Below are 15542 nucleotides of genomic sequence, written 5' to 3'. Positions count from 1 at the left end.
CAGGAAACTGAAATCCTGTGTCAGTAACCTTAGCAGGGGAAGCTTTCCCCCTGATCTCATAGCCAAAGCCTCCAGAGAACCTTGAGTCTATTAGCTCCTTATCCCCCTCTTCCTCAGCACCAAGCCCTTAACAGCTTTAGCTGCTCTAAGAGTGCTAACACCACACTGTGTGTGTGACACCCCTCCTGTCTCCAGAGTCTCACAGGCGTACGTTTTGCCCCTGAAGGGAGTCCAGAGCGCTGGGGCCTGACAATGATGGACACTCCCCTGCTGGCCCTCCCAGGCTCTCGTCTTGTCAGCAGCTCTCTGAAGCTGGAGCCAGGAGCTGTGTTGGGTTACACAGCTTGGACATCCCACCATGGGGAGGGTCTTTGACTGGAGCGGTTTTATTAGTGCTAGACTCCCAGGGGTGGCTGGGGGAAGTGAAACAGAAATAAGAGTTGGGGTGGAGGAGCAGTCCAACTATTCTGACTATGGAAGCGTGACATATGTAGTCTTTCAGCAAGAACACAGCATGCTGATATCAGCTCGCAGTAACACAAACCGCTGCTTTAACAAGCACCGATTGAGCAAAAGGCCAAAAGGGGGTGGGGAGCAGCTGTTAAGCTGCCTCTCTAGCATCCATATTTCATGCCTGTCTCATTGGCTATATGAATTTTATATTACAAGTTGTAGCAACTGCATAAATATAAATAGTGTGCCTACTAGCAGGGAGGCCGTGGTTAGCTGAGACATAAACCTCAAAGATAGACTCCGATCCTGGTCGCAGGCTCCCAGATCTCACTTAGTAAACCACTGAATGTTCAGAGCTCTTCTTACACATTCAAGGCCGAACAGGAGCAGCTGCCAGACCACAGAGCGCAAGCACTTACTCATGTTTACAGATTGACAGAGAAGGAAAGAAAGACGGGTGGCGGTGGGCGCGAGTGCGGGGGGATATAGGAGTGATGGGTATGTAAACATTTCACAGCAGAGAAGGAAGGGAGCGTGCTCTGTCCTGTCCTCTTGATCCAGGTGTCACTAAGACAGCCGAGCAGCAGTGTGCCGTGTCTCCTGTCTCTAGTCACCCTGAAGCTGCTGCAGCCACAGTGTCCTCCCCCCACAGGAGCTCTTCTCTAAAGGCTCCTCATGGTGTCAGCCTCTCACCGCTCACTTCTCACCACAGCAGCATGTGGAAAAATCAGCCGCATTTAACTTGTTTACAGCCCCGCAAAAAACCCTGTCGTCCCTTAATTATTGCCCCTTCAGAGAACTAATCCTGAGAGGCCCCTCTAGGGTGTGAGGTCAGCGTGGGGGGATGTAACGGGAGAGTGGCTGGCTCAGGGACTTGATGACGGCCATGCTGGCACAGGTGACCACCAGAGGCAGCGGATGGAAAGCTGGCTGAGGGAGCAGCGGGGCAGCCCTCTGGGGGACACTTGCTGCCTGCGGCTGACAGACCCACTGCAGGTTTGGCTGTCAGCTCACTCAGCCTTAGAAATAACAATTGGTCAGTGCACAGAGTGGCAAGGGTGTAAATCTACACCCCGAGATGGAGCAGCTGTGGAGCGAGTCAGACCGTTTGACCTCAGACGTGTCACATGTACCACAGCCAGCTGATGGGACTTGTCACAGGGCTGGCGAGACGCGATAGATGGACGCTCTTCATGTGTGTGTTGTTCCCGTGAGAGACGCACATGAAGCCTTCCGTGTCAGCGAGCATCTCCCTGCCTCAGCCAGCCATGAAAGCGGCTCACCCTCACTGCAGCTACGTCACTGACCTCACAGCCACACGTGCCACTTTGGGCTCCCAGGCCACACTTTTGTCCGCTTATCACCAAAAAGCGCAGGGGACAGAACATTTGCTGCCAGACCTGTTGGACGATATCAAGTCAGGTGACTCCATACTAGATGTATTTTGATGCACATTTTGAAGTAGGACAAGCTAGATGGTGATAGTTATGTCAAGAACGTGGTGCTACACCTCTGATATGTCACCTGACACATGGTACCTGGAAGCAGCAAAGAGCTGCTGCTCACCAGAGTGAAAGACTAACACCTCCCTGTTGGCAGGGACCCAACAGAGTGCATGCAGGGTTACTTCAGTAGATATCCAATTTGGCTTTTCTAACAACTTATTTTACTACCTTTACTTAGTTTTGATGCACAACAGACAAAAAAATGTTGTGAATGACTTACAAAGAGAGCGAGACTAATTTTTGGGGGCAGGTAACTTTTACTCTCCATCATATTTATTCTCCTGGTTGATTGTTTCGGTCTGGTTTTCTGTTTTTAAAATCAATCAAGTACATTAACTCATTAAATAAATAAATAAAGAGTCAGTACGTCAAACTTCTGTGTTCACTGAAAAGCCTGTACTTCTTTACTTTCCCTTGAGTATGAAGGAGTGAACGACTACTTTTACATGTGAATTAGTACTTCTACCTGACTAATGAAAGTCACTTCTGCCACCTCTCTCCGTTTGACTCTGCTGCTACTGATAATTTACCTACACATATTACGGTTAGTTTCTTCTTCAGTACTCTGTTTCTATTTTGAACATTTCCGTTTCTACATTTTATTCTCTTCATTTCTGGTGTATTTAATACTATTTCAGTTTTTCCAAACTGCATGTTGAACAGTTGGAACAAAGCAGTTTCCTCGCATGATTAAATGCTATAAGGAGGTCTGGACCAAGAGAAACAAATGCAACTCAGAACACAGGAAGTCACAACCGCGTGTCAGTCCAGCATGTCACCACACTGGCTGAGAGGCACTGGAACAAGTGTTGCTGTCAGTCACTGCAGCAGCGCGTAGTAACAATAGACAATCGCCTGTTCAAACACACACATGCTGCGATCCATGCAGGCTCATGCTCGTAAAACACTGAGAGACACTCATAAACACCTTCCAATTTTCCTCTCTCTCTCTCTCACACACACACACACACATATAAAAGCACACACACACATGCACAAGCACACACAGTACCGTAACAGTCAACAGGTCCAAAGCCACCCCGGTGGAGGTGAATGTACTGCAGCTCCACACCAGCTGCCTGGATCTGCTCAGCATTGGCCCGTACTCCATGAAGCACTGTCATCCTGCCAGCTAAGCCCAGTGGACTGTACCACACTGGCCTGTGGGTGGGTGGGGATGGGGGTGACTGGGCAACAGACAGCCTCAGCTACCTCTTTTTTGCTTTTGAGACACTTTAATTCCACTAAAGACTGTTTACATTGCTCATTTGTCATGATGAGTGTAAAAAGACTTTCTTTCTTTCTCCTTCTCGTGCTCCTGCTGTCCTCCTCCCTCCCTCCAGTGCTGGCGGGAGTCTCAGTGTAAATGGCTTGCAGCAATAAGTCGAGTGACAGCTTGAGCTGACATGCTGACACTACCCAATTTCAGCAGGGAGAGAGGCATGGAGGGCCGGAGAGAGAAATCTGTCCCCAGAGAGTCATCACTCTGGGCCTCTTTCACTCTCCTTCAAATGGGGCCAACTGGTTTTACACGTCCACACCACACATTCAAGCTGCTGGCCAGGATTATATTCAACACAGCCTGGACGGTGTGGTGGAGCGGTACCAGAACAACTTATTCCAGAGTGGTAATAGCTTGAACGCATGGATCAAATGTCTGGAGATCTGATGAAGTATCAACTTGCATGTAGCCTTTTCACTTCCAAAAGCTCCACCAGCAGTAGCAGCTGATGTGTGTGTGTGTGTGTGTGTGTGTGTAAAGTGCCGTCTCATTACCCTCTTACTCAGGTTTCACTGCAGTTGGATTAGTAAGACATACAGAGTAGAAGCAGAGCTGTTAATGGCCGTCTCTCCTCCACTCTCCCCTCCTCTCCATTTCTTGTGAGCCATCGCTCAGCCAAAGCAGGCCTAAAGTCCCGCTCTGCTCGCAGCATTCTTTCCTCAGAACCTCAACACAGCCACATCAACATGCTTTCCAAAATAACACTGCAAATTAGCTCAGGGCTGCTGGTGAGCTTGGTGGCGATGAGCAACGGCTAAGGCACTGTGATACTCTGCGAGGGGTTGGAGTAGAGGAGGCCACCTGGGATTGAGCTGTTTATTTGGAGTGTACCGTCGCCCAAACAGTCAGCTGCCTCTCTGCTCCCTCGTCAAGCCTCAGAGCTTAAGTGAGGATTTCAGCGTTGGTGGGGAGAACACAACTTGATATCTCCCTTTGGGCAGAGGCTGCCCCAGGCTTGGGTTACTTTAGAGGAACAATGCAGCCTCTGTCCACGGCCCCCTACTCAGAGAGGACATGGACTCAGACAAGCTGGCCAGCGTCGAGCATGGTCAGGGGATTGAGCTCAGGCTTTAGGGGAAAAAGCTTCCAAGCATGGCTTTGCCTATGAATGATCCAGCAGAACCTCAAGAACACTCTGAACCAAACATGCACCACCTCAACAGCCTGCTTCAATCTCTGCTGGCACTTTTTTCCTCTACAACAATGTTTACAGTAAAACCTGACAGTTGGAGACAGAGGCTATGCTGGAGCCCCCAAACCACACAGCTTCCAACGGGAGCTGCTTAATGTGGAACAGATGGTGACAGTCGGACGAACGCTGGTGGGTTTGCGCTGAGAGGTGGACCCAGGCCAGGGAGGATGAACCGAAAGAAGGTCATAAAATGGAACATTACATCACCAAACAGTGTTCTGCTCAGCCATCAGCAGGGGGCGATGTGGCACTGTAGGGAACTTCCCTGCCCTCCTACCACCTGACCAGTGCAGCAGTAGCCACTGGAAATAGGAGTGGGTTGTGACAAAGGAAGCCATGATGTGTGTGTGTGTGTGTGTGTGTGTGTGTGTAGGGGATCTGTGAGCTGATGCTAACAGACCAGGATCCTGATAGACCTCTCTTATCTGTCCTGTGGCTCATCAGGTTTTTATTGCTGTTCTGCATCTTTATAAGAACCACAGTGTGCGTATGTGTGTGTGTATGAGCATATGTGTGTTTGTGAATGTGTCTGAAGGGGGGGCATGACCTCTTTTCTTGTGGGAGCAATTAAAGCGTTGCTTTCATCAATCCTGATCAGAGTCCTGGCGCTCTTTTCTCCTTAAAGGCTGCTCCCTGATTAACCCTCCTCTGGGTGCTGACAGGAAAACACTTGACCTCGTCTTTAAAACACACACCAGCAGACACCACGCCACACGTCCTCCCTGACAGCCCACAGAGAGCAGCCAGATGTTGGACTCTGTTAGTGGAGGTCCTCTTTCTGCCTGTGCTTTCTCCATGTACATGTAATCCAGACATGGGTGTGTGTATGTGTGTGTCTATCTAGCTGATCTGCACCAGTACTGACTCCATGCTGCTTGCAGTAACACCAGCAGCACTGGAGGTAACTGGTGTCAATCCCGTCACGCAGGTCTGCAGAGCGCCGTGGCAGCCCTCCAGACATGCAGTGTGTCACTATCATGAAGCTGCAGCAGCAGGAGTGATGCAGGAGGGGTTAGATGAAAATGGCTGGAGGGGGAGACCCTGACACTGACTTAGGATACAGGAGTGGATCATCCCAGACCAGATGTCCTTCTGTCGTGCACACGCACACTTAGATTTCTACATTTTGTGAGGAGCTTCAGTGGCACAATGCAGCCTGAGCCCGTGACCCTACTCTAACATCCAAACTAAATGCCTGACCCTGACCCTAAACTAACCCCAGCCTAATTCTAACCCTAAAACCAAGGCTTGACCTTTTAACAGCCCTTCGTAGATGTGAGGACAAGCTTGTGTCCTCACAAGTCAAAATTTCCACACACTGCTGGTGATTTGTCAAGGGGTGTTTCTCTCTCTCTCTCACACACACACATTTGTGAGCCACCATGAGACCTCATTAAGGAGGTCTGCTCTCTTTCTCGCTCTTTGGCAATGTCACCTTTGCCGGTGGGACTGAAGAGTGACACCAGCATAATTGGCCTGAACACACCAACAATGCACACTGGGAATGCTGTAGTCTTGATAAGTGGTGTGTATGTGTGTGTGTGTGTGTGTGAGAGAGAGAGCTCAGGACAGATGTCACACTGGACCAGTGGTGACCAGGAGCCAGGTCACTACTTAGCCACCAAAGGGATGCATTTAGCACATGAGCAATAAACTTCACAAGCAGAAAACAAAGCCTAAGAAATTGCCTTTCAACTCGTTTGGACAGATTTAACAAAGATACATTACTGTGTAAATGTCTCAGGCCACCAATATAAGTCTGAATTCTTGCTTGTGTTGTACGTCGCTTTGGACAAAAGCGTCTGCTAAATGAAACTGTAGAATTGTAGAATATATTTGTTGATTTATTTCAGTCAGTTTTCTTAATACAGTACAAGAAAACTCAGAATTTTTTTAACAGCATTAATAACAAGAAAAAACTGAAAATTGTCCACGTATTGTTACATTCCTTGTGTATTATTACTAGAGCTAAAACAAGTGACAGTAATCAACATCATGCGAACAATTCAACTTGGTGTGCTAGCCAGGTTTTCAAGTCATCAAAATAGGGAGCGCCTGGTTCATTGCTGACATGGGACTGTTAGCTGGAGCTAACTGGTACCACCAGCAGCTACAAAGACTCCTTCCATGGAAACCTGCGTATATCCATTATTGCGGTTCTCTTATACCCCTTTCACTCTGCACCAAAAACGTGGGTTTTTGGGCACTCTGAAAGGCTCGACTCGGCATTTCAACCCGCGTCGACCGACCCTCCAATTGACCTGGGTGTTTAGCGGCGCGGCGCGGCTGCAGTGTGAAAAAGGCAACAAGGGACAACATTGCAATGCACGCAACGACAACGCTAACATTCGACTCGACGACGTTCATGTTGTCGTTTGTTTACCTCTCAGTGTTCCGGCGGACGTTTATGTGAAACGATGATGTTGTCAACGCGATGACGTACGAGAGAGAAAAACACAGGCACGCAGCCTCACAGCCGGAGTTCAGCCCCGGATCTGCTGGAAGCTTGAATGCACCCTCATACCGAGCAAACGCGGGTCCAAAAACCCATGTTGACACGCATTTTTCAGTGTGAAAGGGGTATAAATGCCGCTCTCTGGCTGTGTGCAGCATTTACGCTGCAGGTACTGCAGGTGCAGCTGCGACAGAGTGGAAGGTGACGGTGAAAACCTGGAGTGGATTTTCAGTAATGGTGGCATTCTCTAAATGAACATGAGGGACAGATGGATCACTCAGCACTGACGAAGGCGCTCTACCTTACACTGGCAAGTGAAGGCTAACCAAATGCTTTATGATCCTGATTATGATTAAACTCATATTCCTCCATCTTTATATTGCATTTGTCTGTACTATACACACACACACACACACACACACACACACACATATACATATGTATATATAAATAAATATATATATAAATATATATATAAATATACATATATATATATAAATATATATAAATATATATATATATATATATGTATATGTATATGTGTGTGTGTGTATGTGTGTGTGTGTGTGTGTGTGTGTGTGTGTGTGTGTGTGTATGTGTGCTCAGAGTGGCAGTGGGAAAGATAAAATCCAGAAAGAAGTTCTGAAGCTTGCCTGAGCTGGTTTTGGCCGTTTCAGATTGAAACTGGTTCGTCTGATAATAGCTGACGTAGCGAATCTGGAAGTGGACCAAACCGGGCATGGCAGCAACAGTAAATCACCGGGGAGTCCGTGTGCACTGTGAACTGGCCCTCATGAGAACCAAACGTGACTTTTCACCAATCAAGAAGGAGAAAGAAGTCTTGTTCCCTGTTCATGATCTTCACAGTCTGACCAGCAGCGCCACATCTCAATCAACTGAGCCTGCTCAAATAAACCAGCAACGCCACAGATCAATACCTTGGAGACCTGAAAGGAACAGGCATGTACGGTATACAGTTGCTCGCCATTCAGCTGATAAACCACCGCATATCTCAGCATGGCAGGCGCGGGGGGGGGGGGGGCAGTGGGAAACATAAGGCCTTTCACTTTGATCTTTGGAGTGCAGCCCATTTAAATGTTTGTGTTTGAGATGTAGACCTTTAATTTCTGTCTGATGGGTTCCAGGCTCTTCGGGTTTACTGTGGCATGTCGGATACAGGAGTGTTTACACAGTCTCCCTCCAGCTCTCCTGCTGCTGAAATAAGTGCATTAAGATGGATGGATTTACTTAGTCTCTAACCCCAGGCTTCAGAGAACATACTCTCAATGACCCCTTTGTGCTGCCGGAGAGAGAGACCCAGGACCAGCCCACACCAGTGGATGTCCGTGTTTCCATCACAGCTTCTCCTCAAAACTGAATAAACAGGCTTCCACACAGATGGCACCACCTACACCCTAACAGTCAGCGCTGGATTAGGTATGGCCCGCAGTCCCTTTTACTACACCTGGATTTCCGACCTTAGCAGGGATACCTCAGCCGATACCGATGTCTGCTGGTTTGAGGTTGCTCAAAATGTTTTTGTCCTTTTCTGAAATGGCATTTAGGTCATGATGTCATTTAATTTGTAGACAGCAGTCGATAAAGGTAACTATCGGTCAATATATCAGTGCACCACTACCATCTAGACCTGCGCCGGCCTGGAAAACCTATAGCACTTTTGTTAGAAAAACTATATAACTGTCAACATCCACTACAGCCTTTATTTCTCAGCCTCTGTGAAGCTAATGGCTTCTATGTGAAGGGTTGTGCCATTGCCTCTCAAACTTTAATAACCAACACCAGACATGGACGTCCCATCTGGGCTGAGGCACCTTAAGTAGCAGGTAAAACAACACTTTTCTTTGCAAAATCTTTGCATCCAGTCAGTGCACACGTTACTCCCATGCATCCCCCTCCAACGTCTTTACAAGGGAACACCAGGAAATCTGAAACAGGTGCTGTAACTAATAATGTGATTAATACAAACAACATCAAAGTGTGATTTTCAAACATGTGCGACAGAAACTGTGGCCATATTTCTCCATCCAGCGTGAGCACTTCAACATGGAGGCTGAGCTCTTGTTTGCGCCAGCGAGGCAGTAAATCAGGCTGTGCTCCTGTTGATTTGTTAACCTTTGTTTGGCTGTGTCAGCAGATGAGGCAGGGCAGCATTCATGGCCATGAAATACAGCCTTCCTCCCTGCAGTCATGGAGGTGTGTATGTGTGTGTGTGGGGGGGGGGGGGCAGTCTGCATAGCACAGGATATTGAGCTTCCTCTTCCCATTACACACACATTAAGATTGTCAGGTGACTACAATCTGCCTGCTTATCAATTCACACACTCTGGGTGAGCCACAAGAAGAATGCTATATTGTAGCAGCTATATCTGTGTGTGTGTGTGTGTGTGTGTGTGTGTGTGTGGTTGGGTGTGACTGACCCTCCAGTGACCCAGCTGTCCTTGACTGCAGTCTTTCCCCACATCACACAAAAGGCACATGGTAGGCAGGTCATCTTTCCACTGCACATCAGGTAAAGTTCCACAAACAGCCACCATTTCTTGACCCACAAACCTGCCTGGACAGCAGAGGTCAGCAGCAGGTCAGCCAGGGAGCCTGAGGCAGGAGACCAACATCAACCCTGTCTTTCCGGAGGGTTGAGTGAGCTCCAGAGCTGCTGGCTGATTTGTGGCCTGATTGTTACTCTCTGTATCACTTGAGATTACAGCAGGTGGCGGCCTGCAGCTCCATCGGCAGAAAGCAGTGACAGTTAAAAGCGAGCCATCCGCTCCCTCCCACACAGCACCGGTGGCTCCCAGGCTGCTGCCAGAACTCCCTCCGACCATCCAGGGAGCTTTGCAGCTCTGATATCTACCACAAAAGTTCACCTTCACTTTCCTCTCCTTACCGTTCTTTTAAACAAAGCCATCAGTGGAGCAAATTACACCTTCCACATCACCTATACCCCCCCCCCCAGCAACAGACACCCTCGAGCCCGACACTCTTCACAAGCGGCTCTCTTGACGCCGGTGTCACCCCGGGTCCCACAATAACTCTCGGAAAGCGTGGTGGTGAAGCACAAGCCCATGCAACACGTCAGCAGTGGGTGGGCTCGCTTTAGCCTTTATCTTTTTCCTTTGAAACCTGCACCTTGAGTACACCATGAAATGATTGTGTCCGTGGTGAATAATGAAGAGTGTCATCACTCTTCATCATCATCATCATCATCATTGTTACTGATGCCTTCGCTGAGTCTCCAGGACTGAAGAGACAGGACGGTAAGCAGGTGATCAGACACTGCTGTCCCAGGACACAACAGATGCTCTGCTGGGGGGTTGTCACCCCTCCCTCCGCCCCCCCAGGCAGCAGACCACCGTACCTAGAGCTGAAACCCAATCCTGTGTTCTGTCTAGGTGGCCTAATGACAGATACTGTGTTATGAACATCGTCCTTTTATTGGTCTTCTGTCGGCCGGTGCTCCGGCAGGGAACATGAACCGGGTCAGCTGACACCTGCAGGTGCACGGACAGCCCTGGTAATTACAGCTAATGTTTAATGACTCTTAGTTAATGAATTCCAGTCCTGGGCCGGGATGCGAGCGGGATGGCCGTGGCAGTAATAGTGAAAACACAAAAGCCACATTCTTGGATTTTAAAATGTAGTGTAGGCCGCAGGCAAGGAAGACGAAAAAAACCTTGAGCTTCTGAGAGAGCATGGAAAATAGAGAGTAATTATTGAGTAGGTGAGAGGGCTGTGAGATTAACAGATGAGGGACGAGTCTTCAAAGAGAGCCGAGGTTGCCCTGGGCTCAGTCTCACTGCCGAGAAAACAACAGCCAGCCATAACTGAAGCTGCAAATCAGCCCCTGAATCACAATGGCCTTCTCACGGCACCCCGGCTTCACGCTATTCACCGGGTGTTCTTACAGTACCGGAGCTGCAATCTGTACATCTACAAAGACATCTCGAACATGTCCAAGATGGATGATGTATTTTGCTGCTCGGTCTCTTAAACTCTGATTTAAACAGCTTTTTCCGATATCTGACACTCGCCGTTATTTCCTGCCATTTTCCTGAATTAATATCCCACACAAAGTCAGACTAATACACTGCTGCTGCCTTTAGCTGTCAGGGCCTGTCAGAATTCCTCAGCTCCATTTCGTGTGAGGAAAGACACAACAACAAACACATGACGCACACACGGTTAAACAAGCGGCGTATTTCCACCTGCCTCTGGACAAACACTGACATTCACCACCCCACAAATGAGCCGCCCTCCCTCGCCCTCAGCTTGGGTTCCAGAGATGGTTGCCCTCCCAAGTCTTTAATCTCAACGCCACCCTCCATAGAAATCCCAGAAGTCCCTGCTCTACCTGCACTTGGATTCTTTTACTCGGCGTTTGCAAGGGGAGTTAACACAGGCCTACGGATGGAGGAGGCAGTTAAAAGAGGGGGATATTTGAATGTAAATAGGGGCCAAGAGAGTGGACAGCAGCAGCAGCAGAGTATTTTATGTAGCGTTTCCCCGGTTAGGCCCTTTCATAGAGGGGAGAGTGTGGCTCTCTGTTGATTTAGGCCGCACAAAAGGGGGCCTTGATCCTTTCAAGGGGACCAAACCAGCCCGCAGAGGAGCAGGTTCAAAAGGAAACCTCCCTGTCAAGTCTGGCTATTGAGCCACGCCGATGGATGCCACAAATCAAGCCCTGGGGGGGCATCAAGGCCAGAGCCAGAGAGAGACACTTTGGGAGGAAGGCGATGGGGGGTTGGGGGTGGACCCTGATGTGTCAGTCGGCCCAGTTTCTGCCACAGCCCTGAAGGGGTCACAACCCTGTATTGGAGGCTCCCTCCTGTCCGGCCCTCTAACTCCCCCATTACACAGGAATGTCCATTCAGGAGGGGCACCTCCATTATCCCTGAGCCGGACAAAATGGGTCTGCTTTTAACAGCAAATTAGTGACTTGATAATGAGGTCACATGTGGTGTCAGCGCACCAGGCCCCTCCCTGCTTTCCCTGCAGCAGCAGTGCTTCCTCCTCTGGATGGCTACTGACGTGTGTCCGCAGCAGGGACAGCTGACCTCCTCTCCCTGATTCCCCCTGACTGAGGGAGTTCACTCCTGGGTGGGGCCTCAGGTGCATGTGGCGCGTGACTGCTAATGGCCCGAGAGTATGTGTGCATGCATGCTGGCAACTACTAGAAATACCTGCGGCATCCAAACACAGGACAAAGATCAAAGAGTGAAGAAGTCTGTACCTTTAACTGCAGCAGCGCTGAAGAATTTCTCTGAGCCGGCATCAGAGACCTAGAAGACAGAAAAACAGCATGAGCAGCTTATCCACACCTGCTCCCCAACACGGCCTGAGACCCGAGAGCTGATCAAATCAAAAGGAATCAGGAAATCATTGCACTGAAGCCTGATCTTAACCTAAAGACGAGCTGAGCCCACAGCCGTCTGATGCAGTAGACTCCTGATCAACACTTTCACAGCCACAGCACATCAGGGTCCGTCTGGGACCACCTGGACGTCCTGATCAGCACCTCACCACACTCAGACAAAACAAGTGGCTCTTCCTCTGTAGTCCACTTGGTGGCACTGTTGCTCCGTGATAGGACAGCCCCATCCTTCCTCCCCCTCCTCCTCCTCTTCCTCCTGAGCTGCCTTTCAGAGCAACAACAGCATCGCTGTTTTACAATCAAATGTGCTGTGATGGGATTTTCCACCTGCACCGGATAATGAAAAGCCTCCATAGGTGCAAGTCAGAGTCTTCAACTTTGATATCTGTGTCGAGCAGTGGGATGTTGAAAAGAATCAGGACAACACCCGCGCAGCTGCTGCACGCCGTGAATAAAATGGATTTCTGATGCCTGGAACCCTTGAGACCCGTCTCCACTCCGACAGCAGGGTTAAATGTTCTACTGACAATAACAGTAATGTTCTCATGTCGGTCATTAACGCTGCAGGAGAAGAGAAACGGGAAATGTGTGAATAGCCAACTATACGAGTGTAAATCAGGTTTGCATCGGCTGACACCATGTAAACAACGAGAGCTGCGCAATAAATGGCAGCGGAATAGGTTGGCACGACAATGGTAACTACGAGCGAGATTGCACTCAACATTTGTGGGAGGAATGGAGCGGAGCCTGAGCGCTCGGAGCAGGCGCGCATACCTTTGATGTGGCCAGTAAGTCAGGATCCTAGTTTGGCGCTCGGGTTAATGTGGCCTCGTTTCACATTCTGCTCTTCAAATCATATAATCCACAAAAGAGGTCGGCGAAGTCTACTCCGTTTAGATTGAGTACAGCCATGCGGGGGACGAGAAACCTTTCCAAGAAAAGAAAAAAAATGAGAAAGAATCCAAAGCCGTTCAGCTACTGCGCCTTTTGGACAAAGGGAACCATGTGTGTCGCCGCGGACAGCTTCTGCAGCAGCACCGAGACGACGACAGAGAACAGATCCCTGGATCCTTCCTTCCTTGAGGCTCTGGGACGTTTTCGCGTGTATTCTCCAGTCGCAAATATCCGAGAGCGACAACAAGCAGGATCCGGCGGGGTTAGTGTGTCGGTGCGCAGAGCGGGGCTCCGTCCGACGGAGCCAACCGATCCAACAAAGCGCACGGCCAGTTTCCTCAGTAGAGACCAACTGACTGGGAATGTGCCCGCCGCCGCTGTGCGTCTGCGAGCCTTCTGTAGTGGATCACACGAGAGCTTCTCCCCATCCGCCCCCCAGCACCAGACAAACTCCCATTCATCCAGCGACTGACTGCTGCCGCCGCTGCTCGGGTCCACCCACTTCCCGATTTCCAGGCGGACTCGGATTCAGCCTCAGAGGACGACGCACTCACAGCTCCCGAAAAGCTCCGAGCGCGATTGCAGAGGCGCACATCACCGCTGTTACCTTTTGCGTAAAATGGCGCGCAAAAGGAGAGACATCAGTGCACCACAGAGGAAAGGGGGGGGGGGGGGGGCGGGGGCGGAGGCAGAAAGATATGCTTTCTTTCACTCTACCGACTGAGATGATGTCAGACACAAATGAATTCCCCAGTAGGGAGCTGCTACCATGAGGAGAAGAAAAGCAAAACCCTCCTTTACAAGCAGCAGGCACCTACTGGCAGCCCACAGGGGCGGATGGACTCCCACTCCCCTGGCCAGGGGGGAGGTCAGCAGTCAGGGTAACAGCCCTCCAGAATACTGGACCAAAGCCCACCCGGACCAGGCTCGCGCTCAACATCTCCATTGCTGTGAGAACTTCTCAGCTCTGGAGGGAGGTTTTGGTTCTGCACTGCTCAGAACTCAACTCCGGATTGACCAGTGTTAGTGTGTAGACCGGATCACGCAGACTTCAAGTGGGACACGGTCTCATCAGCGACTACGCAGCAGGCACGAATGTCATCTTTAGCTGGGAGGCGTTCACCGGCCTACCCCTCCATTGCTCCAGCTCACTGTCCAATGCTCCTTCCTGCAAAATCATCAGTACAGCAACTCTCCCATCCCACAGCTGGTCTGCTGAGGGTGAAGCCAGGTGAGGACAGGTGAAGCCGGTCGAAGCCTGGGTGAAGCCAGGCGAGGACAGGTGAAGCTGGGAGCTCAGTGAATGCACAGTAAAGTCACCCAGCAGCGTCTCAACCTCAGCGACCATAGAACAGGTGTAGTAGTAAAACCCTCATGGGTCCCTGGCCCAGACAGAACCTATCCTCGCACCTGACGCCTGGCCCTTTGGTCAGCAGCCCAAAGTCCTGGTGAAATGGTTCACCTCTGGTTTGCTGAAGTGGGATCAACGGTACCAGGAACATGCACCATTATCAGACTTTCTCTGTAGAGGACGGTCCATGAACTGGTCCAGGGGCTACTGCTGCTCTCCATTTGAAACCATTGAGAGATTTGGAGCCACCATGAGTCAGTGCTTAGAGCCACGCTGCCAAACAGCCAGCCTCCGCCTCTCTCGCTGCACTTCGCTTTGGCGATATGGAGCATTCCAAGCAGAGGAACACTGTGTGTGTGAGGGACTGAGATGAGGCGCCGTGCCTGGGTTCTAAGGATCCCCCCACGGCCCATTCCCCCCACCAGGGTTTAACTTTACAGGAACTAACTCTCCTAAATTATAATCACAGAGGACTAGCAATTATGAGCTTTGCTGCCATTACGCCAAATCTACCCTAGTTTCAAATATTATTGATAAGTGTAATGCGAGTGCTGGCAACGGCGTGTGCTAACAGCTCTGTGTTGCTCCACGGAGGCTAAAGCTTCTCCAGCCCAGACTGGCTGCCGTGGCTAGGAAATGGACGGATTATAACGACAGTGAGCAATCCTCATCAGCGGCGGACAGCCGTTATTTCAGGGCTCGTTTCACTGCTGCATGACATCACAGCGGGATCTGATCAGTCTGGGGCTTGATAAATGACCAAGGGACCAGTTAGCAAGCCCTGCTGAAGCTGGTCGTCCACATCTGCGACTTCAAGGAGTCAGATGTAGTTTGTGTGCTGTGTGCTGAGCACCACCCCCCACAACATCGACACTGTTTATCTCCACCAATAAAAAACCTGTATGAACAATTCATTCGACCGTTATTTAACCTGGACAGTCAAAGCAAGCACTCATCTAGAGCGAGAGTTAAAAAGAGCAAATATTGTAATAATAATAAGTATCATGATCTGAATAGGAGG

The 15542-nt window shown here is 49.9% G+C and overlaps 1 protein-coding gene across 10 annotated transcripts in view; it reads right to left on the bottom strand.

The window, feature by feature from the left end:
* Positions 1 to 15542, bottom strand: part of auts2a (activator of transcription and developmental regulator AUTS2 a) — a 388494-nt gene that overhangs the window by 19781 nt on the left and 353171 nt on the right. For all 10 annotated transcript variants that reach the window (XM_086179169.1, XM_086179168.1, XM_086179172.1 and 7 more), the window contains one exon: positions 12136 to 12184. In XM_086179169.1, coding sequence (XP_086035295.1) covers positions 12136 to 12184 — 49 coding nt within the window. The remainder of the gene's footprint in view (positions 1 to 12135; positions 12185 to 15542) is intronic.

Source organism: Aulostomus chinensis, chromosome 15, assembly GCF_037954235.1.
Source record: "Aulostomus chinensis isolate RoL2024-O1b breed Wild chromosome 15, RoL_Achi_v1.0, whole genome shotgun sequence".
Taxonomy (NCBI): Eukaryota; Metazoa; Chordata; class Actinopteri; order Syngnathiformes; family Aulostomidae; genus Aulostomus; species Aulostomus chinensis.
This window is presented reverse-complemented; position numbering and strand designations above follow the sequence as displayed.